The 25,946-nt window shown below is 40.4% G+C and overlaps 1 protein-coding gene and 2 long non-coding RNA genes across 3 annotated transcripts; 2 read left to right on the top strand and 1 right to left on the bottom strand.

Annotated features, from left to right (window-relative positions):
* Positions 1 to 2,655: 2,655 nt before the first annotated feature.
* On the bottom strand, positions 2,656 to 8,043 carry LOC130194848 (uncharacterized). The gene is made up of 4 exons (XR_008831982.1): positions 7,714 to 8,043; positions 4,425 to 4,539; positions 4,151 to 4,324; positions 2,656 to 4,037 (listed from the first exon to the last, which is right to left on the bottom strand). It is a non-coding gene; the product is annotated as an uncharacterized LOC130194848 (long non-coding RNA).
* Positions 8,044 to 18,076: 10,033 nt separating this feature from the next.
* On the top strand, positions 18,077 to 22,897 carry rpl14 (ribosomal protein L14). Its single transcript, XM_056412925.1, has 6 exons — positions 18,077 to 18,146; positions 19,254 to 19,355; positions 19,444 to 19,538; positions 20,532 to 20,631; positions 22,234 to 22,287; positions 22,804 to 22,897. Exons 1-6 carry the CDS (start codon positions 18,144 to 18,146, stop codon positions 22,861 to 22,863), a joined length of 414 nt encoding a protein of 137 aa, XP_056268900.1. The 5' UTR covers positions 18,077 to 18,143; the 3' UTR covers positions 22,864 to 22,897.
* An 858-nt stretch (positions 22,898 to 23,755) lies between these two features.
* On the top strand, positions 23,756 to 24,518 carry LOC130196364 (uncharacterized). The gene is made up of 2 exons (XR_008832235.1): positions 23,756 to 24,080; positions 24,171 to 24,518. It is a non-coding gene; the product is annotated as an uncharacterized LOC130196364 (long non-coding RNA).
* The last annotated feature ends 1,428 nt before the right edge of the window (positions 24,519 to 25,946 follow it).

The following is a 25,946-nucleotide window of genomic DNA, read 5'->3' as shown; positions in this document are numbered from 1 at the left end:
AGTGTATTTTACAGCTGATTTAGGACATTAACACAAGAGATGGTACTAGAAAGCTAAGACAAGAGGAAGGTTCAAAACAAGAGAAACAATTGTAGTGGCCATAACAGGTGGAACTTAGACCTTGTGTAAAGTGTATTGTCATTCGAGCTAAACTCTAGTCTCACTCCATAAGAATTAACAACGTCACCGTATACTTCTTTTGTATTGCTACTTTGGTATGTGTATTTTAAACGTGTACACTTTAGATACATGTGTATGCTTATTTTTTAACTCGCTATGTACACTATCTGATTTATACTCAAATATTTCAGTCCAAACAGGTTTTGTTTACATGTCTTTCAACAGGACGTCCAGTGAGCTCTTGTTTGAATAAATAAATATATTTACATTCAAAGCTCACTTGGCTATATTTTGATTCGCACACCTTACATGTAAAGTGTGCCAAGACTAGAACGAGAGAGGTCACACATGCCATGTGCTTTTCATAGGCCTATACTCAATGGATATTCCAACTGGAACATTTTAGGGTTATGGTGGTGTGTTTGAAAATGTGAAAGTAGTTATAATAGTGTCCCGGTTCAGTTAAATACACACTGTTGCTTACACCTCTGCAGAACCCTCACAAGGTTTACCTTCAATGTGATAATATTGTTCAGGCCGGAAGAGACTCGAGTCATTTTCAAGCCAGAGGCCTGAGCCAGAGGCCAAGGGTTTGCAGAGGTCAGCAACCTTTCCTCTCCAAAGAGCCTTTTGGCCCTATTTTCCACCAAATAAAATGTGTCCGGAGCCGCAAAAGCTATTTGCTATCACAGCTTATAGAGTTTTATATATAATCATATTATATATACAAAAACTATAGTTTGTTGTATTTATGAAATCATACAACCAGAATAAAGACAATTGTTGACGTATTGCTTTTTTACCGGTTATAATTAAATCAATCTCTCATGAGTACACAGTAAAATTAGCAGTATCAATTTAACACTTAAATAGTATAAGAGTTATTATTTTACTCTACACTACACTGTGACTGATGGGTGCAGCTCCTTCCACTGATGTTCAACCCAGGGTCAGAGGTGACAGTGGATGAACGTCTTGTCCCTCGAAGAGGAAACTGACCCTTCCAGCAATACATCCCCAGTAAGCCAGCGAAGTACGGCAAACAAATTTGGGCAGCCTGTGATGCAAAAACCAGCAAGGCCTGGAATCTACAGATTTACACAGGCAAAGCTGCGAGTGGCATCCCAGAGAAAACCGAAGGAAAACGTGTGGTCCTCGATAGGACTACTGGACTGAAGGGTCACAATATCACTTGTGACAATTTATTTACCAGTTATGACCTTGGACGTGTTTGCATTAAAGTTTTATTGCCTTTTTTGTGTGCCTTTTTCTTGAAGTAAATATACAGGACTGTCTCAGAAAATTAGAATATTGTGATGAAGTTCTTTATTTTCTGTAATGCAATTAAAAAAACAAAAATGTCATGCATTCTGGATTCATTACAAATCAACTGAAATATTGCAAGCCTTTTATTCTGATTTATTGCTGATTATGGCTTACAGCTTAAGAAAACTCAAATATCCTATCTCTAAATATTAGAATATCATGAAAAAGTATACTAGTAGGGTATTAAACAAATCACTTGAATTGTCTAATTAACTCGAAACACCTGCAAGGGTTTCCTGAGCCTTGACAAACACTCAGCTGTTATAAATCTTTTTTTTAACTTGGTCTGAGGAAATATTAAAATTTTATGAGATAGGATTTTAGAGTTTTCTTAAGCTGTAAGCCATAATCAGCAATATTAAAAGAATAAAAGGCTTGCAATATTTCAGTTGATTTGTAATGAATCCAGAATGCATGACATTTTTGTTTTTTTAATTGCATTACAGAAAATAAAGAACTTTATCACAATATTCTAATTTTCTGAGACAGTCCTGTATATGGGTTGAAATTGACCCGTAACACCATAGATGTTACTATAGCTGATAATATTTAAATGAAAAAAATAGTTAAAACAAATTTATTTAAGAGATGTGTTCTAACACCTCTCAGTAATAGTCAGGTAACACAACAACCTTTTATTTGGTGACTGGTGATTTTAATTATACTCTCTGTTGGAGCTATTTATTTTGACATTAGTATTTAGTTTTATTGTAAAGTAATATTGATTAATCATTGCCTATTTAGGTTATATTTTGATATGTTTTGAGTTTTTTCTTATGATAGTTGTAGTTTAGTTTAATACATTATAATTGTTGTTTAAATATATTTAGTTTTATTATTATTTATGATTGGTTCACTGATTGGGCACCTGTGGATATGTAGGTGTGAGTAGCTTCAGGACCGATGGTTTTTTACCAGCACACAGAAGGCAGTGTCAGCAATTTGTTTGTCCTTTTTGCTTAAGTTAATAAATTATAAGAATAATGACATACGGAAATGGACATTACTTTTTTTGGGCTGCGTCAACTAAAAAAAAAACACGGTGCGTCAGTGGCAATTTTATTTATGGTTTTATTTGATTTATTTGGACAAATGGCCACTACAGTCTTTTGGACTCTAACTCCCCAACAGGCTGCTATATATATATATGTTGTTGTCAAATAATCACTTCTTTAGATGAGGTCGCAGTAAATAAAAACAAAACAAATGAACAATCTTTGGATTTTATTGCCATTGACAGGATCAATACATGCACTTATATATCTTGGTAGCCATTAATGCATTCATGTTTTTATTGTTTGTAAGAAGCTGAATAATTAACAATAAGCGTTGTTAAAAACAATTCAATATAGAGACAGCTCTGGCGGTTTTATGACGCGCATAAAAGTTTAAATATTCCTCAAGTCTTCAGTGCTGCGTGCGCAGTCGCACCGCCGTCACTGGACCGAGGGAACCAATCAAATCAAGCAAGAGGCGGGCTTTACTACTTCACCTTTGACTTCCTGATTTTTAAGCTGGTAGATGTGGTTGGAACAGACATTGATATGAGTGATCGTTAATTACGAGGAAGATTAAGAAGTGATGGATGTCTGCGTTGAAACATCCCCCACGTGATTTAAGTTTGATCGCCTGGTTGCGCGCGCACCCCCTCTCCACAGGCTCATCAGCTGTTGCCAGGGAGCGTTTTTGAAGCGTCTGGTGTGATCGGCCCCACGTGGGAATTTCAGTGTCTATATGATCACAAGGATATAATCAACAATAATAGTTGTTCACGCCATAATGAACGATCACAGGAGTTGTGGGCCTGTGAGTGGACGGGAGTAGGACACTGAAGAAATTATTGTCCATATTGGATAACTGGACCCTCTCCATCACCTACTGCAGGGACAGTGGATGCCGTTCTCCAAAAGAGTGCTACAGGTCCGCTGTCACTAATCTAATCTAATTATCACTATGTAATAGGCTATTCAATCATGACATTTAGGGATGAAGAACTTTTTTTCGTCCCAAAAAAAGTCCCGATCTATAAGCCAATTGACGAGCTCTCTCCTAAAACGCCCTTCAAGGTCATCCATCGCCCCATCCGAGTACATCCTAGATGTTGGTCGTGCGCTCACTTTGACGTCATCCACATGTTTAAACAAGTTGCTCAAACTTTCAACTTCGGCACAGTTGCCATATACCCACTCCTTCTTCTCACATGGTTTCAAACCAAACAAATTGCCACATGATCCGCAAGGAAGCATGGGTTTGTTCCTCCAGAGGCTGAACGCCTGGCACCTGACACGCTCAGGAAGTTGGATAGTTCCGTCAAAATCGTTCTGCTCGGATGGAAAGTAGGTCATCACTGCACCTGCTACATACCTGTCCCAGGTGCCGAGACAGGACGCAACAATCATGATTTTCTTCGGAAGACGGCCACGAGCGGACATGGAGACTCCATAGTACTTGACTGGATCTTTAGTATCGGCTATGTGAGAGACACAGATGGTGGAGGACACCAGATGCTTACTGAGTTTCAGATCCCTGATGATCGCGCGCAGGCAATCTATGATTAACATTTCGTTGTCTCGTCCTTTCAGGTGGACAACCTGCAAGCAATCACACATGTTATCAATGCATGTTTCATCCACTAAGAGTCATGCTTAGTTTGTGGAATACAACGATGTGCATTCATTATAAACATATTTTACTATAATCCTACCATGTCTAGCAGGCATGAAAACGGACCCCGCTTTGGTAGCTGAGAGGAATAAAGGTCAAAGGGTCGAGGGAAGAGGTCCTCCAATACGTTCAACATCTCTCCATCAGTCACAATTTCCTCTGGAGAATATGGTGGATTGTTGATTTTTCCAAAAAAGAAGATGCTGTGAAGAATCTGTGGAGTCAAAACAAAATCAAAGAGAGATAATGTTCTTATTTGAGAGGTATTGGGTCAAAAAAGGCGTTGATTTAAAAAACACACATCAGACATATACCTCATCAGTTAAAGCTGTGACTTCACCAGAAACGTGGCTCATCAGATCCATCATTGTTTCGATGAGCACGAAGGCGTTCCTTCTGAAAGGGTCCTCATCTTTCAGAAATTCTTCTCTGAAATTATGAATATAACATGTTTTTAGAGGGTTTTAAAGCAGAATGCAACCATAAATATGTAGGTTACTCATCTGTTAGCGATAATGTACAACTGTTACTAAATTACACATTGTTGAGTTGTCCCCCCTGTCCCTGCCTGCTCACTCCTCCTTTGAATGCCTTGCATTTAAATGCAAATCGCCACTTTCCATTACAGTTCTCCTGATTTCCAGCCTTCATCTCCGAGATACATGACATCATAACCACACTCTGTATAACCCCAGGGAATATCATCATACTCGGTGATTTTAATATTCATGTTAACAACCCCTCTTCCTACTCTGTAGCTGAATTCCTCAATCTTCTAGACAGTCTCAACCTCACTCAACATGTCAATGTCCCAACACACTCCAGAGGCCACACTCTTGATTTGTTGATCACCAACTCCCACCCCAGCAATCTGTCAGTGCACGATCTGGGCGTGTCCGACCATAAAGCCATCTCAATGGAGCTACCTACCCTGTCCCCTCAATAAACCCAACAGACAAATCAGTTTCAGGAACCTTAAAAACATCAACCCAGTCACCCTGACTACTGACCTCCGCCATCTCTCCGCTGCCAACCTCCTTACAGTCACTGAACTCGTGGAGCTCTACAATCACTTAGCACTCTCCTGGATTGCCATGCCCCAGTCAAGACCAGAACTGTCAACTTCACATGTTCAGCTCCCTGGTACACCAGTGAGCTGCGGCTACTGAAGGACTCAGGACTTGCTGTTCACAAACAACATCAGAAGGCCTACAGCAAATCCCTCAGTGACACACGGTCCCGGTTCTACTCCCACATCATTAACAATAGCCCTGGTAACTCCAAGCAACTTTTCTCAACCATTAATCATCTCCTTAAACCTCGGACCCCTACACTCAGACAACACGCAGGAGCGATGCAACAGCTTCATCTCTTTCTTCAAAACAAAAGTAGGCATCATCCGCTCCTTCTTTCCAGCCTCCCGCCCCGCCTCCCTCTCTCCAGCCCCTGCCCCCAGCCCCTGCCCCTGCCTCACCGCCCCTTCTCCCAAGCCCCCCCCCTCCCTACCTCCCTGCCCCCCCCTCTCTCCCGCCACCCCCCTGTCCCTGCTCCCCTGCTCCCTCTTCTCTCCAGCCTCTCTGCCCCCCCTGCATCTCCAGTCACATCCGCTGACCCTCTGTCCGGAACTACTCAGCCCCTTTGCTGTTTCACGGACATCACACAGCATGAGGTTGAAGTCATCTTGAGGAAGATGAAGCCCTCGACCTGTGCCCTGGACCCATTTCCCTCAGCCCTGATAAAAAACCACTCCTCTGCAATAAGTCCCCTGATCACTAAAATCATCAACCACTCCCTCCGGTCTGGCCATGTCCCCACGTCTCTGAAAACTGCTGTCATCAACTCAAAAAGCCCAGCCTTGACCCCCAAGTACTTGCCAACTACAATCTCTAACCTCCCTTTCCTATCAAAGGTGTTGGAAAGGGTAGTTTAACTCCACAACCATCTCAAATCAAACAGTCTGTATGAGAAATTCCAGTCTGGTTTTCGCTCTGGCCACAGTACTGTAACTGCTCTGGTCAGGGTCACAAATGACCTGCTGATGACGGCTGATGCTGGCTCTCCATCACTACTTATCCGTCTTGACCTCACCACAGCATTTGACACCGTGGACCACTGCATTCTTCTACACCGCCTCCACTCCTCCATCGGACTCTCTGACTCTACCTTGGCCTGGTTCACATCATATCTCACGGACAGAACGGAGTATGTGTCCCTCGGAGGTGCTAAGTCAGAAATGCACCCTGTCAGCTGTGGTGTCCCTCAAGGATCAGTCCTTGGCCCCATCCTCTTCACTCTGTACATGCTCCCCCTTGGTCGTGTCATCAGCCGGCATGGAATATTTTTCCACTGTTACGCTGATGACACCCAACTCTACATCAAAACCAACCCAACCCCCTCTGCAGCCCTATCCACACTCTCCACCTGCCTGGAGGAGATAAAGGCATGGATGACGGCTAACTTTCTGCAACTTAACAGTTCAAAAACGGAAGCCATTCTCATTGGCACCCCACACCAGACCCGGTCATCCACTATCACCAGCATCAACTTCTCCGGCCACGACATCCACCTTTCATCCTCAGTCACTAACCTCGGTGTCAGAATGGACCCCACCTGACCTATGAGGCTCACATCAAACATCTTTGCAAGACCTCCTTTTTCCACCTCAGGAACATTGCAAACTCACTCTCTCTGATGCCGAAAAACTTGTCCATGCCTTTGTCTCCTCCAGGCTGGATTACTGCACTCCTCATCGGGATCCCCAGCAAGAACAACCCGCGGGTGCAGTACATCCAGAACTGTGCTGGTAGGGTCCTGATGAGGGATCACATCACACCCGCCTCAAATCCCTCCACTGGCTACCGGTCCAGTACAGGATTAAATTCAAAGTCTCCTGACCCACCAGTGCCTCCATGGCACTGCCCCTCTACCTTAAAGAACTCATCACCCCCCAATCCTCCCCACGCCATCTCCGCTCTGGACTGGCCAACCTCCTCCAGCCTCGGAGGACAAGGCTCCGAACCATGGGCGACCGCGCCTTCTGTACAGCTGCTCCCAGTCTGTGGAATGCTCTCCCGACCATTTAAGGGCACCGCAGACTGTGGATTCTTTTAAAAAAGGCCTGAAAACCTATCTTTTTAGAAAAGCGTTTGATTGACTACTTTTTAAACTCTAAAGTCATTTATGTTTGGTTTTATTTTATTTATTTTAATTCTTCTCCTTTGTTTGTTTTTAGTTTTGCAATGTAGCACTTTGAGATCCTTCGTTGGATGTAAAGTGCGTTATAAATTAAATTTATTATTATTATTATTACTCAATTAAAATCAGATTTCCAGTTGTTTTATGATTACTATACTGTAAAGTTTACATTGATCTATACATGAAAGTTTACATTCTTGAAAGTGATGACTTTGCTTACACGTTGGTTTACATTGTAAACAAAACGTGTGAACAAAGTCATCACTTTCAATTCGGTTAAAAACTTTTCCAACAATGTATTAACTGCCACCATTATTATCAAAAACTAATTTAATAATTTAAGAGTCCATTTTTTAACTACAACTAACTGGATACTGTTTGGTTGCAGGTATAATGACTGTTACTTACGTGCGTATTTGCTCTGGATCATCCTGAAATAACACACGACACAGAACAACAATTACTCACTGGCAAGGGAAAGTATCGATATACAGATTAATAATAATGATATAAAGTAGTCGCAGAGGAAAGCGCTTCAAAGCAGCGGTACTCACCATGGTTAGGTCGTCAGGAAATGAAACAGAGAAAGAAAGAAAGAAAACAGAAAGAAAGAAAAGAAGCCCCGCCCCCTTACTGTACCACTCCTTAGTTTTTTCGTATTTTAATTCTAAACTAAATCGCGTTTTAATAATGTATCCAATGAGTCTACTATGAAGTTTATTTGTTCTACTGGAATATCATACTCCTGGTAATAGTTTATTATTACCTTCGCATTGAAAATGCGGAAGGTTATGTTTTGATCGCTGTGTATTTATTTATTTGTATGCGTGTTATTCGCATAACAAAAAAAGTATTAAACCGAATCGCATGACATTTGGTGGGATGATTGGTTATTATCCGGGGACCATTTGATTAGATTTTGGGATAGATCGGGTCAAAGGTCAAGGTCAAGGTCATGAAAAGGTCAACATCCTCTTGAATCGCATGAAATTTGGTGGGATGATTGGTTATTATCCGGGGACCATTTGATTAGATTTTGGGATCGATCGGGTCAAAGGTCAATGTATAGGTCATGAAAAGGTCAATTTTTATCCAATTAGCATGCAACTAATGCCAACATGTTCATAATCCAATGCCCAATCTTGTGATATGCAAAGGTATGCGCTCTACCGAGTGCCCATTCTAGTTTATGTATGAAACTGTATAGGAAACACACTAAAAGAAACAGGAAACAGGATATATATATATATATATATATCCAGAATTCCCTCCTCTCCTCAGCCAATGACGAAGAGGACAAAGCCCTCTCCCAAAACGTTTCCCATGAAGCCCCTCTTAAAGGCCCGCAGTTCAAACTTTGACTTCTGCTTTATTGGAAATGTTTAATGATGACTCAGCATGGTGGCTAACATGTCATGAAAAACCTGTTTGTTGGGCTCTGGAAACAATCCCAACTCTTGAGATGTGACACATGATGGTTCTTTCAGCTTTTAAAGGAGCTTGTTGGTATTGTGTGTGTTGTCTGCATCTTTTGCAGGTGTAGTTTGTAATAGGGATTTTGATACATGTCAACTAATGCAGTGAAGTTTGTTAAAGAGTGAAACTATTAAGGACTGTTGTGAGACTCGTGGTTTATGCAGCAGCTGCCTAAATAACACGCCCCTTTAATGAATAAAGGACTTGTGCTTTTACACTACCGTTTAAAGGTTTGGGGTCACTTAGAAATGTGCTTATTTTTCAAAGAAAAGCAGTTTATTCCATGAAGATGACATTAAATTAATCAGAAATACCCTCTCTACATTAATGTGGTAAATTACTATTGTCTGGTTTTTAATGAAATCTCTACACAGGTGTGTAGAGGCCCATCTCCAGTGTTCTAATGGTATATTGTATTATCGCTTTAGAAGACTAATGGAGGGGTAGAAAACCCTTTTCATGTTAGCACAGCTGAAAACAGTTACACTGGTGAGAGAAGCTATAAAACTGGCCTTCCTTGTCAATGTCTTGACTATATTATATATCCATTTTGCAATTCATTTGGTAATAAAACTGTGAGTTTTCATGGAAAACACAAAATTGTCTGGATGACCCCAAACTTTTATACTTGAGTGTATGTGTGTGTGTGTGTGCCAATAGGTGTGACATACACACACATGCCAATAGGTGTGACATACACCCATTGGCATGTGTGTGTGTGTGTGCCAATAGGTGTGACAGACACACACATGCCAATAGGTGTGACATATACCTATTGGCATGTGTGTGTGTGCGCTGACCTTTGTTCACTAATTACCAGCATTTTCCAAGGAGTTCTTTGCCATGAGGTCCGTCAACAAAATGTAATGTTCCAGTTACGATAAAATATTATTTAAAACAAAATTACAGATTGAATCACATGAATAATTATACAAACTATATCCCATGGAACAGACGTTTATTTGGCAAAGAAAACATAAACATAAAATTGCTCATATAAGACAAATGGGTATTATTCTCACTGAATGTGTGACAATAAAGCACTATTCCTTCCATATTCTATATGGGCGACGATGGGTCAGTGGGCAGCAGGTCCGTCTTTCAATCAGGGGTTTGGAGGTTTAATCCCCGCCCTAGTCGGTGTGTCCTTGAGCAAGACACTTAACCCTGAGTCGCTCCCTGTAGTTGCGTCTACGGTGTATGAATGTAACAGAATTGTAAGTCGCTTTGGATAAAAGCGTCAGCTAAATGACTTGTAATGTAATATTCAATTATTGGAAATCATCATCATTACATCATCACCTAAATTCACATTATTATTCACAAAATCTACAATAGATCACAAAATGATCTGAGAAATAAAAAATAAAAGGAATAAAAAGGTTGTCTCTCAATTGTTTTGTTTTGGGGAGGTAGACGAGCTGGCACCAACATCTCCAATAGATTCAATTTGATTAAGATCCGGTGAATTTGGAGGCCATAGCGCCCCCCCCCCTCACAAACATCTGACTTGCGCTTGTCCATCTCGGAAGCTTGAGCAGGATTCTGAAGGCATCATTAAAAGCCACCTAGATTCAATTTGATTAAGATCCTGAAGGAATCAGATTGTTAAACCTCTTAACCATTAGTTGATTCAAATCAATTCAATTTTTTATTGACAAAAATATATATAATCAGAAAAAATGCTGCTTACTTATAACAGCAGCGGTAGATACAGTCCACTAAACATTGGGAACATTCATTTAAAAGAAAATTAATTGTGTAAATGTTTCCAAATATTAAACACCAGCAACCAGGGTTCCTGCCGAGTGGGCTGGACCTGAGAGAGAAGAGAAAAGAAACCAATTAAAAGACTCAACACCAAACAGCGTGAAACAGAAATGAACATCGTCACAAATGATGTAACAAGCGACCAGATATCAGTGACGTGTTACAAAGGTGAACCAAAGGGTCAAAGGTCAAGGTGACTTGGAGGAGTTGATTTCATAGCCTGGCTATAAACTTCAACAGGCCAAAGGTTTTGGAGTTCAACACCTCCAGTGATCGAGACCTCAGGGTTACTTAGAGACAGCAGAACATCCAGAGCATTAAGGGTTTGTTACGCTTGATGGAGGACATCAAGACATCCAGAGAAGAGTAGAAGTCGACAAAACACCAACCTGCGTTGCGCCTGATGGACTTGAGGTTCTCCAGGAATCCGGACTTCTCTTGCGTCACCAGTTTGTGATGCTTTTGGTTCAACTGTTGCCCCACAGCACCCGCCTTCACTGCATTCCAGTCCTTGGTGCTCTACACACAAAAGACACCGTAACACACATTAGACACCGTCAGTTCCGACAGGCGATCATCAGGTTCCACAACCACAAACTCCTGCTTGTTCACAGCAGCTAAACTGTGACTTCGTACCATTTTCTGGAAGGCATCCCCTTTGTCGAAGGACTCGGCCGCCGGATACTGGAGCCCCTCGTCACTCAGCTGCTCGATGCTCGACGCCACCAAGTGCAGCTCCTCTCCATCGTAGCCGTACACCTTGGTGTCCTCACAGGTCATCAGAACCAGCTGCTCACACGGACACGAGGTCCCCTTCACCACACCCAGAACCTGCATGGTGACCATTTCTGGGAGGTAGAATTTGTTCCACCCGTTGACCACGTTGTGCTCGTATCTGTAGATGGTGTTCTTTAGGTCTCCAATCGTCCACTTGGCACCAGGCGGATTCCTTAAGGCCATTGTTTGTTTTTTATATGTGGACACAAGCATTGACATCCTGGACCGGTGATCTGAACCTGCAACACACGCAATGTTGATTCAATACGGAGAATAAATATCATAGCAAGCTTGTACAATGTGTGAGGTAAAGGTGTGTGTCGTCTACCTGGAAGTCTGTTTTTCTGCAGGAAATTAAGCAGCCTGAAAGGCAGAAAAGTGAAAGAGTTTACACAAACAGAACTACAATAAGAGCTTTGTCATTTATTCTTTTGGCGACTCTAGTGCTCCTGGAATGCTGCCATTAACCCTGTAATGTCCTATGTAAGGGAAAAATGAAAGGGCACATTATTTTAAGAAAACAGTTCTGGAAACACAGGCCTCTAACAAACGGTTGAGATGTCACGATGGAAAAAGTACTGAAATACATACAAATACCAAAAAAGTGGAATTAGTGGAATATTCCAATTTATTGCACTAATAAACAGCATACATTTTCGATACACTGCACATTTCCGATTACTAGTGATAGAGATTTTTCACATCCATATCCGTCAGGCTCTCACCCTACCATTATTTAAGCAAGCCCTCAAAACACACCTCTTCCAACTCGCTTTCACCTGCTAACCCCTGCTCCGATATGACCCTGTGACAACTCCATGGCCGTCACCCGTGGGTTTCCCCCCCCCAAAACACCAGAGATTAGCAGACAACGAGGTATTCAGGAACATGCTTTATTCACTCCAGCAGACCGCACAACGGCGCCTCTGCTCACTCTCCACTCCTTCCACTCTCTGCTCCGCTCAGCTGGCTACCAACCAGCCAGCAGCCAAGGCCAATTACAGACCCCACCTCCACAGCTGCCGCAGACCCATACAGCTTTTCCAGTTTGCTTTCCATTCTTATTGTTCCCATTTGTCTTGATTGTTTGTTTTGTCTGCTTTCCATTTTTGTTTTGTTCTGTTTGTCTCTTGTCCCCATGTAAAGCGTCTTTGTGTATTTAGAAAAGCGCTATATAAGTTTGAATTATTATTATTATTATTATCAACACACCTCTTCCTCAGTCCTGGTTGTGAGGGTCTTGGGGTGGGGCATTTCTTCAGAGTTGCTGGAGAGCAGGACGATGGTTTGTCCGACTTTGGGTCCTGGCTTGAGACATTACATTACATCACATGTCATTTAGCAGACACTTTTATCCAAAGTGACTTACAATAAGTGCATCAACCATGAGTACAAACTCAGAACAACAAGAATAAAGAAAGTAACATTTCTTCAAGAAAGCCAAACAACAAAAGTGCCATAAGTAATACCATGAGTAATACCAGTTAAGGTCAATACATTTTTGATAAGATACAGTGACTCAAAATGTGCTCTCCCAAAATAAAGAGCATGTCAGTTAAAGGGTTAAGGGGTGTTCTACAAGGTTTCTGAAATTGTTCAAATATGCAAATGTGTAATAAGAATTTGGATACATTTCCAGACCAGAAATCTCAACGTTATTCCAAGTCCTAGTCTTTGGAATTAACCTCTTCTTATATCCACGTTCACACTCCGTCTGAAACTTCTCATTCCAGTTTATTCAACAGGATTCGTCAATATGTGAAATTCCATCAGTAAGTATCACTTAATACACCTGCCTTTCCTAATTCCAAGCTTAAATTACACATAACAAAACTTAAGAAAACTGGTTCTTACTGGTAGCTCACTGTAGCAGCTGCCATTCTTGCCCTCTGGTCACCTAGAGAACAAAATGTGTATTGTTAAAAGCAGTGGTTTTAAAATACTAAAATCATTTACTCGAGTCATGAAAGTAATACTACAGTATAATATATACTTATATTACCATCTTAAAAAGACAAAACACTAAGGGAACAGCACAAGGACAAAAACAGTGACGCTGGTTCTTTTTAAGAAGCAGTAGGTAATAGATTGCATCCCTAAGAAGCAACTATACATGTTGATAGAAACACAACATATTACACTTTGGTCAAGCGAGTCCAATGTAATGCTCGTCTATTCATGGTGTTACGGTACGGGTGCTAGGATAGCCCAAAAAGCACGGATAGACCCATGTTCATGCAATAATTGATACAATTTTATAAATTAAGTCCAAAACACTGTTTTGCTATACAATATATTAAATCCAGCTATAATAACAATCAGAAGTTACACCTTTGTGCTATTTTTAATTAAAAGGGGGGTTCTAAAGTTAAGATATGATCAAATAATACATTTGTGTTCAGGATGATCAAAGTCCACTCAAATGGCAATCACATTTAGACTTTGATGAAAGAAATTACTTAAGAAGTTAAAGTCAACTTTATAAATATGAATGACATTTAGGCTGACTTTGGCTCACATGAGAGATGGATATAGTCTGGGTCCTCTTGAATAGGAATCTAGTAGAAAGTTTAGCTAACCAATGAAGGAAATGGTTTAATTACAGATCAAAGATTATTATTTGATAATATATTTACTTTCAAACCCCTTTAAAAAAAATTAAAAACAGAACAGAAGTTTAACTTCAGATTGTATTATATTTTGATTTCATATAAATGTTCAACATAATATTGTTTTTGACTTGTTATATAAAATTGGACAACATATTGCTTAATGGGTCGATCTCCGTGCTTTTTGGGCTCTCAAAGCCGCCGTACAACAACACGGACTTTAAATAGTCACACAAGCGAACTCTTCAGCCATACGATATTTAAAACTATATATTTCTGGAGTTGGCTGAAATACATTTTTCACAAATAAAATAAAACCGGTATAAATCGGAAGTTATTTCTAATTTTTAAGGCAATTTCACAACAATGGATTATTCAGCCGGAAAATATTCTCCTTTCTGAATCATCTAAAACGTGAAAACTACAAACACATTTAAGGAATGTTTACAAAACTTAAAGTGTTCTTTTGTTTTCACCGATCATGTTAAGAAGTTATTTCAACAGACAGGGAAACATGAAACAAATTAATCGAAAGCGTGAAGAAAGAACTTAAATGTTAAAGTTAACCTTATAGGAGTAGGCTGGTTACTGCAGTTGAAGAGAAAAAGGAGTCCGTGGCTGTCTTTACGGAAATATGACTCATGTCAGCAGGCCCGGGGTGGGTAATCGGGAGAATCGGGAGAGTTCCCGGTGGGCCGCTTCACTTCTGGGCGGTCGAGAATTGTATTTGTTGACATTTGTCACGTTAGTCCATCTTCTCTTAAAGTGGGCTGCACATGTTCCGCATTCTGACACCGCAGCCTCTGCATGGGTTGTACCATGCGAGGAAGTTCACCCCTCCCAAATAATAGAGTTGGTTCAGTCCATTATGGAACCAACCAACTCAATTTGGGAGAGGAGCACTTCCTAATCGAGTTGGTTCGGCCCTTCGCCGTCTTTTCCAAAAAGTTTTCTCAGCTCCTGATAGCTGGGCCGGCCCGACCGCAACGATACGCGTCAGGGAGGATGGACGGGAGGAAGAAGGCAGGAGGGGCTGAAAAAGCCAGGTTGAAAAAAAGAAAGGCATTGGAGGAGGATGCTGCCAAATGTGCCAAGCTTACAGATTTATTTTCTAGAGGACAAACACAAGTGGCAACTGGTAAAGAGAGACACAGGCCTAATGATTAGCAACATAACTATTCGGCTAACGTTGTAGCCTTGATTAATATCATTGTAGCATTGTCAACCTATTCCCAAGCAAAATATTAAATTGAATTAAAATATTTGCCTTTTTATCTCACCCAAAATATGGTGATCCATAGACTTTGCAAATATTATGGAAATATTGATATATACTATTGATATTGATATTGAAGTATGCAGTAATATGACTCTTAATTTTTCTTTGTAGCTTCGGAGCAGCAGATCACCACCCAGCCTCTGGTGCCAAGGCTGGGCAGGTTTGAACCCACATGCTGGGCTCGAACCCATGTGCTCATGCACAGAGGTTTGGGGGTGGTTGTAGCTCAGTGGGGTAAGAGGGCTGTCCCTCAACCGCAAGGTTGTGGGTTCGATCCCCGCTCTCCCCATTAGTTGCAAGTCGAAGTGTCCTTGAGCAAGGCACTGAACCCCCAGTTGCTTCCCGGGCGCTTCACTGCAGCCCACTGCTCCTTAATAACTAAGGATGGGTTAAATGCAGAGAACTAATTTCCCCTTGGGGATTAATAAAAGTGTATATTTTATTTTTATTTATTTATAAGACAGTCTCCTGCTGAAAATGATGAGCCCGACATTTGCAATGAGGAGGCCATGACTACAGGGACAGGTAGAGAGGATAACAGAGGAAACTAGAATGGTCACTCGGTAGAGCGCATACCTTCGCATATTCCAAGATTGGGCATTGCATTATGAACATTTTGGCATTAGTTGCATGCCAATTGGATACAAATTGACCGTGCTATGGTAAAAAGAAGATGTTGACCTTTTCATGACCTTGACCTTTGACCCGATCGATCCCAAAATCTAATCAAATGGTCCCCGGATAATAACCAATCATCCCATCGAATTTCATGCGATTCGGTTTAATACTTTTTGTGTTATGCGAATAACACGCATACAAATAAATAAATAAATACACGGCGATCAAAACATTACCTTCCGCATTTTTAATGCGAAGGTAACAATATGAATTAAAGTTATATATTCTAAGAAAGAGCAGTATATGACAGTACTTGATGAACCAATATGCATTGTTTGCTCAGAAGTGGGTGTAGTAAAGGAGTAAATCACCACTAAATAATACACATGCAGAAAAATGATAATGACCATGACCATGACCATGACGGCCCCCATGAGGTCTCACTCCAACAAATCTGGCCTACTGCCTCATCTGAGTCTGACACCCCTGCTATGCCCTTCTGCCTTTTTTAATGTTATGCATATTTTTCTTCTCATCTTAAGTGGATTATTATTGTTGTATTTAACCTTTACATTATTTGTTGGACCATGGTATTAATAAAAGAACTACAGGATAGTAAGAGCTGAACTGTTGCTTCATTTATCCAATTTCCACTATCATAAAAAAAGTGGGCTGGTCTTGAGCCTGAAATTCCCGGGCTGAAAAGTGGCCCCACTCTGGCCCTGCATGTCAGTCTTATTTGAAGTCTCATGAGAAATTCCTTAGCACGTGACGCATGTTTTCCTTGTGTTTGCGTGTCAAATTGACTCTGGTCACGTGAGCTGGCGCTTTAAATTTAATGCACCTCTATTGATGGTGTTCCGGGACGAGGGCTTGTACGGCCCAAAAGCACATAGATAGACCCATTTGCCAGCAATAATGTCCGATCTGTTTTTTTTTCTAAATCAAATATTGGAAAATTCTGAATATCATTATTTCTTTTAAGGTGACTTTAACTTTAATTGTAAGTATAATATTATTTCATATGACGTCCAAACCTAATATATACGTGTTACATGAAAGTGGAGTAATTATGGAGTAAAATAAAGGAATAACAAGCACTTCCGTTTTCTTGTTTTTGTCATCAGAATCTTAAGAAAAAAATATGACAAAACACACACATGACACATCTCTGCCATGTGCAATAAACATTGTTGATGTCCTCAGAGGCCATCTGCTGTTCATAAATAACATTACAGCGAGACTCCTCCATCTGACCTCAGTCTGTCTGCTATACCACTGATAACTGATGAGTGAATGTGGCTCTTGGTATTATGGGTCCCTTTTCCTGCCGTACAGTCAAACGTTGATACGGCTTACAGTCACAAGGGCCCCTTTCCTCTGCAGCCTGATAATACTTTATGAGTTCAAGACATAGGGAATGGACTTGTTGAAATGATGGGGCACCATAATATTTATTGTGAATCCTCATATATGTTGTCATTTTGTGTAGAATCATAAATCCTAATTTTTTTGGGCTAAATAAATAAAAGTGACTTGAACCGACGAAACATCGATATGTCAAATGTAATATTTAAAGTTGGTGTCAGTGAAGTAACTTTGCGCAAGAGACATCTTTACATGTCTTTACATTATCATCCAGTCCATCCATTCTGTATTAATTTATGTATATTGTCTACAACGTACAGACCACTTGACTTGTATGATAAGCCTTATTATTTCCATTTTATTGTTGGTCATTGGTGCTTTTAAAATATCTTTATTTATTATTTATACACACCTAAATAATAGGAACAACTTTTAATAATTCAATATAGGCCTCTATGATTTTTGTTTTGTGAAAAGAAAAATTGAACACATCATTTTGGATGTCTTTAACGGATTAAAAAAAATGTTTTGCTTGATGGGTCTAATACCCTGGGTGTTCATCGGGATCGCCCTTTCCTCTGTAACTCTCTCCCCCATCGCCTCAGACATTCTCCATCACTCGCCACTTTCAAAACTGCACTTCAAACCCATTTATCTAAATCTGCGTTTAGCCTGTGATACTAGTTGTTTAAAAAAAAAAATGTTCTTCTTACTATTTTCCTCTTTCTTATTTTTGTGTGGCTTCTATTGTTTGTCTTTACCATGTACCGTGCCTTGAGTACATTTTAAAGCGCTATACAAATGAAATGTATTATTATTATTATTATTATTATAATAATAACATACAACCAGGGCAGTCTGCGCATGCGTACCATATAAGCGGAAGCTGTATTTGCGCCGGGCGGAAGCTGCTACGGCCTTTTCTCTCCCGGACTGCCATCATGGTGAGTTCGCCGCGAGAGTTTGATCGTTTCTATGTCGAATTTCTCTCCTTATTACTCGTTTTTTCTGGAGAAAAAACAGCCGTGTGCGTCGTTAACGCCAACATAAGCATGTTTGTGATGCGTCCGAGGCTAGCGCGAAGGATTATATCTTCATTTTGAACACTCGTGTGTAAAATGTCGGCTGCTGCCTGCGTTATAACAACGTGGTCTGTCGGGCGGAGAGATTACGGCTGAAAGAACACGTTAAACTCTGGTCGAATATATTAATAATAATTCGCTTACCACGGTTTTTAGTTTAATTACACATTATCATGTTTAATATGATCACATTTTTGAGAACGACACTAGTCGTTGGCCAAAGTGAGTTTAACGTAAAGTAAGCTCGTTGTCGTTGGATACATGTTAGCCTAACCGTAAAGTAAGCTTGCTGTTGATTTGACTATTTAAATTTATTTTACCGTCATTTACAATTTATGCAATTTTAAATGTGCAATTATTGAACATTTACATAATACTAAAGCTGGCTGTCGTTGTATAACTTAAGCTTAAACGTAAAGTAAATTAGTTGTTGAAAGATACATTTAGCTTAAACGTAAAGTAAACTAGTTGTCGTTAGATACATTTAGCCTAAACGTAAAGTAAACTCGTTGTCGTTAGATACCTTTAGCTTAAACGTAAAGTAAACGTAAAGTAAACTCGTTGTCGTTAGATACCTTTAGCTTAAACGTAAAGTAAGTTAGTTCTCGTAAAGTTGGCTTGTTGACGTTAAAACAGGCACGTCTAAACGTAAAGGCGGTAAGTGACTTGAGCCTAACTGTAAAGTTGACTTGTTACCGGTGAATAATTGAAGCCTTAATGTAAAGTTGGCTTAAGTCTACATATAATGCTTCATCTGGTTATGTTCCTCAGTCACTAAACCCAACTGCTAGCTTGTCCCATAAAAAGACACGATATCGTCTGTTGTGTCTCTGCTCTTATGTTTCATACCAACGATGTTAACCCCCCAGTGTTTGTTTGTAACCGACATGGCAGCGTGCTGCAGCTGTTCATGTGACGTCATGCGTAAAATATGTAATTTTCTGATGCGCTTCTCTCTGGTGTCCTCAGGTGTTCAAACGCTTCGTTGAGATCGGCCGCGTCGCCTACATCTCCTTCGGACCCCATAACGGCAAGCTGGTCGCCATCGTTGATGTCATCGACCAAAACAGGGTGAGCGCCCTGAAGGATGGCGGATAAAATGGCCGTTAACCCCCATCTTCTGACTTTTTTTAATATGAATTTGTTTCTTGTGCTTCAGGCTCTTGTCGATGGTCCCTGCACAGGCGTGAAAAGGCAATCCATGCCCTTTAAGTGCATGCAGCTCACAGACTACGTCATCAAAGTACCTCACAGGTGAGTGGGAGCAGGCTGTGGTTTCTTTAACACAAACCATCCCGTGTACAGGTGTGATCTCCTCATTCAAGCCTTGATTAACTCAACTGTATTAAAACGGCGTAACTTTTTTCAAAATGGCAGTTTCCAAAACAGCAGCATAATTATATTATGTCTCTTTATCCAGTTATATGCTGACTACTCCAACATTTACAATTTTCAAAATTGTGCAGTTTAAAACATTTTAACTCGTACATACTCCCACGAACATATCTCACTAGTGTAAGTGAGTTTTTAAATTATGCAGGCGAGACTTTGATTATAGTGCACGAGTTGTGCACCAGAGTTTGCACACAGATGTTTTGCTCATTGTGGTCAAGGACAGATTTGTGTAAACGCTGTACTGCAAACACGTTGTCTATTAAGAACCGTCCACCATACTGTCGTCTCATCGCCGGGATAAGAGACTTTAAACAGGGTTCGTACGGTCATGGAAAAGCTGGAAAAGTCATGTAAAAAACTTAGATCACGAAAGTCATGGAAATTTGTTATATTCACATGTTGATTTACGTCGAGTTTAAAACGATTCATATGTTTTTGAAAGGAAGACTCAAATTATAAGCTGGCATAGGCCAAATCCAAACAGATTTGCACATAAAGAATAATAGTTTGATTAAAAGAATAAACATTTATATAAGTGTTTCTAAGAATAAACATGTATAGTAATGTTTATTCTTGTCTCATTTATTGGTTTCATTTAAGGTATATTGTATGCTTTTAATTCTCATTGTTTGAATACGACATTTTCAAAAAGTTTTCATGTACACACCGAGATTTCAGTTTGGTCGTGGACATTTGGTTTAAAGTCCTGGTATTCCATTGGTCAACATGTGTACGAACCCTGTTTAAAGTATTAACATGAATCTGGTGTCTTATTATTGTAAAGTGTTTACGTGTGATTAAACCCGAATGATGCCTCCATTGTTAGTACTGACTGTATTTAATGGTTTCCAGTGCCCGCCAGAAGTTTGTGAGGAGAGCCTGGGAGAAGGCAGAGGTCAACCAGAAGTGGGAACAGAGCAGCTGGGCCAAGAAGATCGATGCGAGAAAAAGGGTAAAGACTACGCCTCGTCGTAATCAACAGTCAGTATGAAGCGTTTTGGGATACTTGAGACGCGTTGCAGTCATTAGTGGACATCTCTAAAATGTGTCTTCCTTGGGTCTCGATACACCGTCTACGACGTACTGTAGTTGAGTCACACGCCAAACTCGTGTTCCTCGTGGTTAGAAACACCAATGAAATGCACTCTGAAAGAAACACCAGTGACATATTTGATTGTTAGGTAACCTAACCTCTGCTATAGATTCATTATGTTTCGATATGGACGATATTTACCACTAAATAAATATCTAAAGGCTCCAAAGTACTTAAAATATTTGGGCTAATCTATACTACTTGTGTACTGCTACTTCAGAGTGTTTCCCTATATTATAAGGGGGAAATCTCCCCACCGCTCACTCTAATTTTCGTCTACCCCCCGCGACAACATTCACGCGTGATCTGCGCGTTGGCGCCGACATCAAAGTTAGTAGTTTTTTTAACGAACTTTTTTTGCTTAGGCGCCGGGGGATTTCATATAGGCTCGAAAAGCTTTACAGGCGGCCCAATTTTTCTCTGCAGGAAAAACACACACTATATAAATCGACTTAAAGTTTTCCCATCATTTTTATTACTGATAAATAATTTGACAACAATACATCTTGCCTTGCCTTCTTTCAAACTGCAAAAAATTCACAACAGAGAACTCTTCAGAAGTTACTGTATTGAGTTTAAACATATTTTAGAAAACATACCTTACCTTGATGTGCATTGCACTTCGATGTGGCCAATGATGCAGGTTTTGGTTTTTTCACCGATCACTGAAATCAGAAATCTCAGTATCTGCCGATCATAATATGAAATCCGATCACATCAATCTAAAAATCCGATATACCGATCCGATCCCATCACCGGTGTTGATGTTGAAGCATTCTATTTATTGTAGCATTATATTGCTGAGGACTATGAGGAAAATATATATAAAAGCAACAAAACATTAAGAAATTACCCGATTTTTAAACATTAGACTTTACTTTGAAAATGTCGATTGCTATTGTAGATTTCAGATATGTATGGAACATCTGCATTATTCATTTCCTGGAACTCTTGGGAAATTCAGAGTACAACATCGCATGAATAAGTTTAACACGAGTTGTTACTTTGCAGTTCATTATCTATCATATTTAAATTAAATGGTAACAAACTGCATTTAAATAACGGTTAAACATTTGGCACGGCATCATTCCTCTTGTAAAGAGCAATATTGTGCCAATCCGTCTCACCTTGGTTTGGACCTAGTTATTAAAACGCTAAAAGCAACATAATTGTCTATTTGATATAAGTTGCACTACTTATTTGGCTTAAACCCCAAATGTTCCCACACCAGAGCTGCGGACATGAATTTATCACATTTGTTGTAATTTTTTATAGTGTACGATATCCGATCTTGTGTCTCGTCTATTTGTATTTACCTGATAACTCGGATGAATAGATTCAGTGTTCCTGTTTGTTTTTGCCACTGTTCATGCCAACGTGAATATCGATAAGTCCGTTCTTCCTCCAACTGGACGACTCGGGCGATGTTCCTGACTTGTCGTTCTCTGGTTCTCTTTGCAGAGGGCAGCCATGTCTGACTTCGACCGCTTCAAGGTGATGAAGGCCAAGAGAATGGTGAGTGCAACAGAGTCTAGATCGCTTTTTATTTGTAGCTTTAGTTAACAATGATCATTCCTCTTCCCTATTGATTCAATAATCATTTACGTAAAAATAAATAAAGTGTAATCGTTTTCACCTGATGCAACATTGTGTTCCTCTTTTGGCAAATTTGTATGTTTCTCGAGATTTAATTAAATGGAGAACCCTTAATTTGAATGAGTCGTTGAACATGAATTTAATTATAACGTTTCCAGTGAGATTTGTTTTAGTGACGAACGATTGTCTTTTTCTGTGAGGCCTTTTTATCGGCATCATGAACAGCTCGCGCATGTATTCTGGTTCTGTTTGAGGGAGTGTTGACGCGTGCTCAGTCGCTGCTCATTTGGCCGACATGATCAGATTATTTTAGAATAATTAATGAACAAGAATGCAGCTTGGATTTAACACCTGATTTCAAGTCGGCTAAAAGAGTAAATTAGTGTAATGATCCTTATTGTTAATTAACGCACTTTGTTCTTTTCGTTTCCGCAGAGGAACAAGATCATCAAGCACGAGGTGAAGAAGCTCCAGAAGGAGGCGGCAAAGAAGTGAACAGTGCTCTAAATAAATCTCCTGTTCAATTGTTCATCTGTGTCTTCTCATCTGTTCTTGTAGTGTTTCCACCTCTAGTGCCTTCAGTGCAAGTAAACCTTTGGTTGGACGGGTAAATGTCACCGTTGATATGTTAACGTATCAAACAACATTTTCTTTGTCCTGAACTGGTGCAGCTGAATGCTGCGTGTACTAATTATTATTCTTAACGGGGTTCTCTCTTTGAACATGTTTATTTTGAAGCTTGCCTCACATGATGATCATTTATGATTATCATTTAATTATGATTAATCCAAAGGATTTCTTTAAAATCATTAACTTATCATTTAGTGACTAAATTCAAAACAAACTGAGTTTATAATCTTAACAAAAAGCACTCAACTATCAAGTATGTTTGTATATGTGAGATATATCCAAGGCATACAATGTTATTTCAAGCTAGACAGTTCATTAGATATGAGACCATGTTTAATCATTTAATGTCAAGGAACCAACCAGGAACGTTTGAGTCTTTTGGGACAGTTTTTTTTTTTTATGCTGAATGAGTTAATCTTTTGGTGCCGATCAATCTCCGCTGGGAGTCACAAAGAAACAAATGGTCTAATTTATTTACATTAAACGGAACATATTTATTTAAATTTAGCACAGAGTGCAGAACTTTTACGGTTGTTTATTCCCCTTCATCCTGATCTGGTTCTGGATGTTAAATGATTTAGGATTGACACCGAATATTATATATTGGTATTTATTTTGGTCGAATTATTAGTGTGAATTGGATATGGAATTCATACAAAGGAAAAAGTTGGACCTGTTCCTAAAACGTCCACTAGATGGCAGCCTCCGCTAAAAGTGGTTGATGACCCCATGGCAGACATGGGCAAACTATGGCCCGCGGGCCACATCCGGCCCGTTAGGCTTTTTAATCCGGCCCGCCGAACTTGTCCAAATCGCGACTTTGTTTACTTCCGGTGTGCGTTGGCGCGGAAAGAACTCGTCACACAAAACCCTTCACCGTGATTTGTCAATCCGTTTGTCTGTCAACATTTTGCGAAAAAACAACAACCAATGAACACTCAGTAAATCACAAAGGACCCGCCCACCACACAGGTGAGACTCATTTAGAAACAGCCGCAGTGATTTTGGCGAGCAGCGCGGAGCCTGGAGGAGGAGGAGCCACGAGGAGAAACACGCAGCCAGAAGAGGTCCACTTTGACCGGGTAAGAGTCTTTACTACACGTTACGTGTCACGGTGTCCGTCCCGGTGTCGGTAACGTGCGTGCGGTGCTGACTAGTCTTGTATTTTACAGAGAGGATTCACCAGCGCCTGCAGCTCCACCTGCAGCTCCACCTGCCCGGCCAGCAGAGAGCTCTCGTGACACGATGACATGATGTTATTATAGTGAAGCCATATTGTAGATAGTCAATAGTTGTGTTCTGTTTTCTATTTCACAACATGTATATAATGTAGATTTATTTTTATTTTTATGTACAATACATATTTATTAAAAAAAAAATGTAATGGTCATTTTTTATTTGCACACACCCCATGAAACTTTATCTGCAATATGAAGTAATTTCTCAGTCCCATCTTTATCATTTTGGTGAATGTGTGACAGACCACATCATTTTTACTAAAAAAACGTTAATACAAAATTTGGTTTTCCTCATTTATTCAATTCAGTTTATTTGTAGAGCCCGTTTTCACAAATTACAAATTTGTCTCGGAGTGCTTTACAATCTGTGCATATAGACATCCCTGACCTTTGACCTCACATCGGATCAGGAACAACAGGAGGATCCCTCTCCAGGATGGACAGGTGCAATTACATGTATCTAGCATTGTATTCAGATATTTCACTGCTTTTTTGAACCTATGACCTTTGGTAAACCAATTTCAAACACCAAAACAGTTCGTCCACATGAGTAAAAGGAAGGGGACCCAATTGCACGCACCGGGAGACAGAGATAAACAAGTGTGCTCACACACCGCGCTGGAAACCATTGACACAATGGAATGGGTGGTCTGGTCGGGAGGCGAGACAACGAAGCGTAGTCTCTAGTTCTTGGTTCAGACCTCCGACTGTCCATTTGACATGAAGTGAGCCATCTTTGAGTGAGCCCAGTGGATGACCTAACAAACAGCAGATTGTTGGGACACTGCTAGGCGCTGGATTCATGACATTTGCCAGCCAGTGTCTCCATTCCATCCAGATACACAAACACTGAAATATTCAATTCATCCATTGCTGTTCTCTCAGGTCTAATGGGGGCCCTGCACGAGATCAATGGTGAGGAGGTAGCGACAAGGCTTTAGACTTGTTAAAAGCTTCTTTAAATCATGGTAACAGGAAGGTACCTTCTGTAGATCAGGATAGTCAGGGTGATCTATAATGATCCTACTAGAGTCTGTTGGTGCATTAACAGGTGTATGGTCCTTATTTATAGTAATCACAGTTTTATCTTTAGCTGTTTGACTAGGCCCCAGTCTATAAGGCTTGGTCAATGGTCTGATTGTTAATACAAATGTCTACCTGAGTAACAGGTAAGCCTGGTTCTTCCAAGCTGCATGGGTTCACGGTCATCGGAAGTGTAGTCCTCTGATGGTCATTCCAGATCCGGGTGTGTCCTGTCATGAAGGCGCAATAAGAGCCGGAACATTCCATCCGCTGTCCGCTGCTGCTCATAATCAACCACGAAACAGTCTTCTGCTGGCCTCCTGTCTCTAGACCATTCTGCAGTAGCCCAGGCTGCAGCTCTGAAGAGCCAGCCGTGACGGGGAGGTCTGTTGATGAGTGAAAAATTATTCATTTGGGCAACCAGTTGTTGCATCTGGACCAATCAGGGCGGGGCTGACACTGATGAGCATAGGAGACAGGTGTGATGACAGGTGAAAACAATCAGGAAGCCTGGAATGAGATGCACAACAGTAAAGGTGTGTTTTCAGTAGAGATATGAATAATTTTTAAAAATCGAACTTCAATTGTCAGCTTTAGGGTCATATTTTCTCAAGTAAAGCGCTGTCAGTCTGTGACTGGTTCATACACATGCTGACCAGATGACGCCGCACATCGCCCTCACTTTAA

The sequence above is a fragment of the Pseudoliparis swirei genome, chromosome 1 (assembly GCF_029220125.1).
Source record: "Pseudoliparis swirei isolate HS2019 ecotype Mariana Trench chromosome 1, NWPU_hadal_v1, whole genome shotgun sequence".
NCBI classification, from domain to species: domain Eukaryota; kingdom Metazoa; phylum Chordata; class Actinopteri; order Perciformes; family Liparidae; genus Pseudoliparis; species Pseudoliparis swirei.
This window is presented reverse-complemented; position numbering and strand designations above follow the sequence as displayed.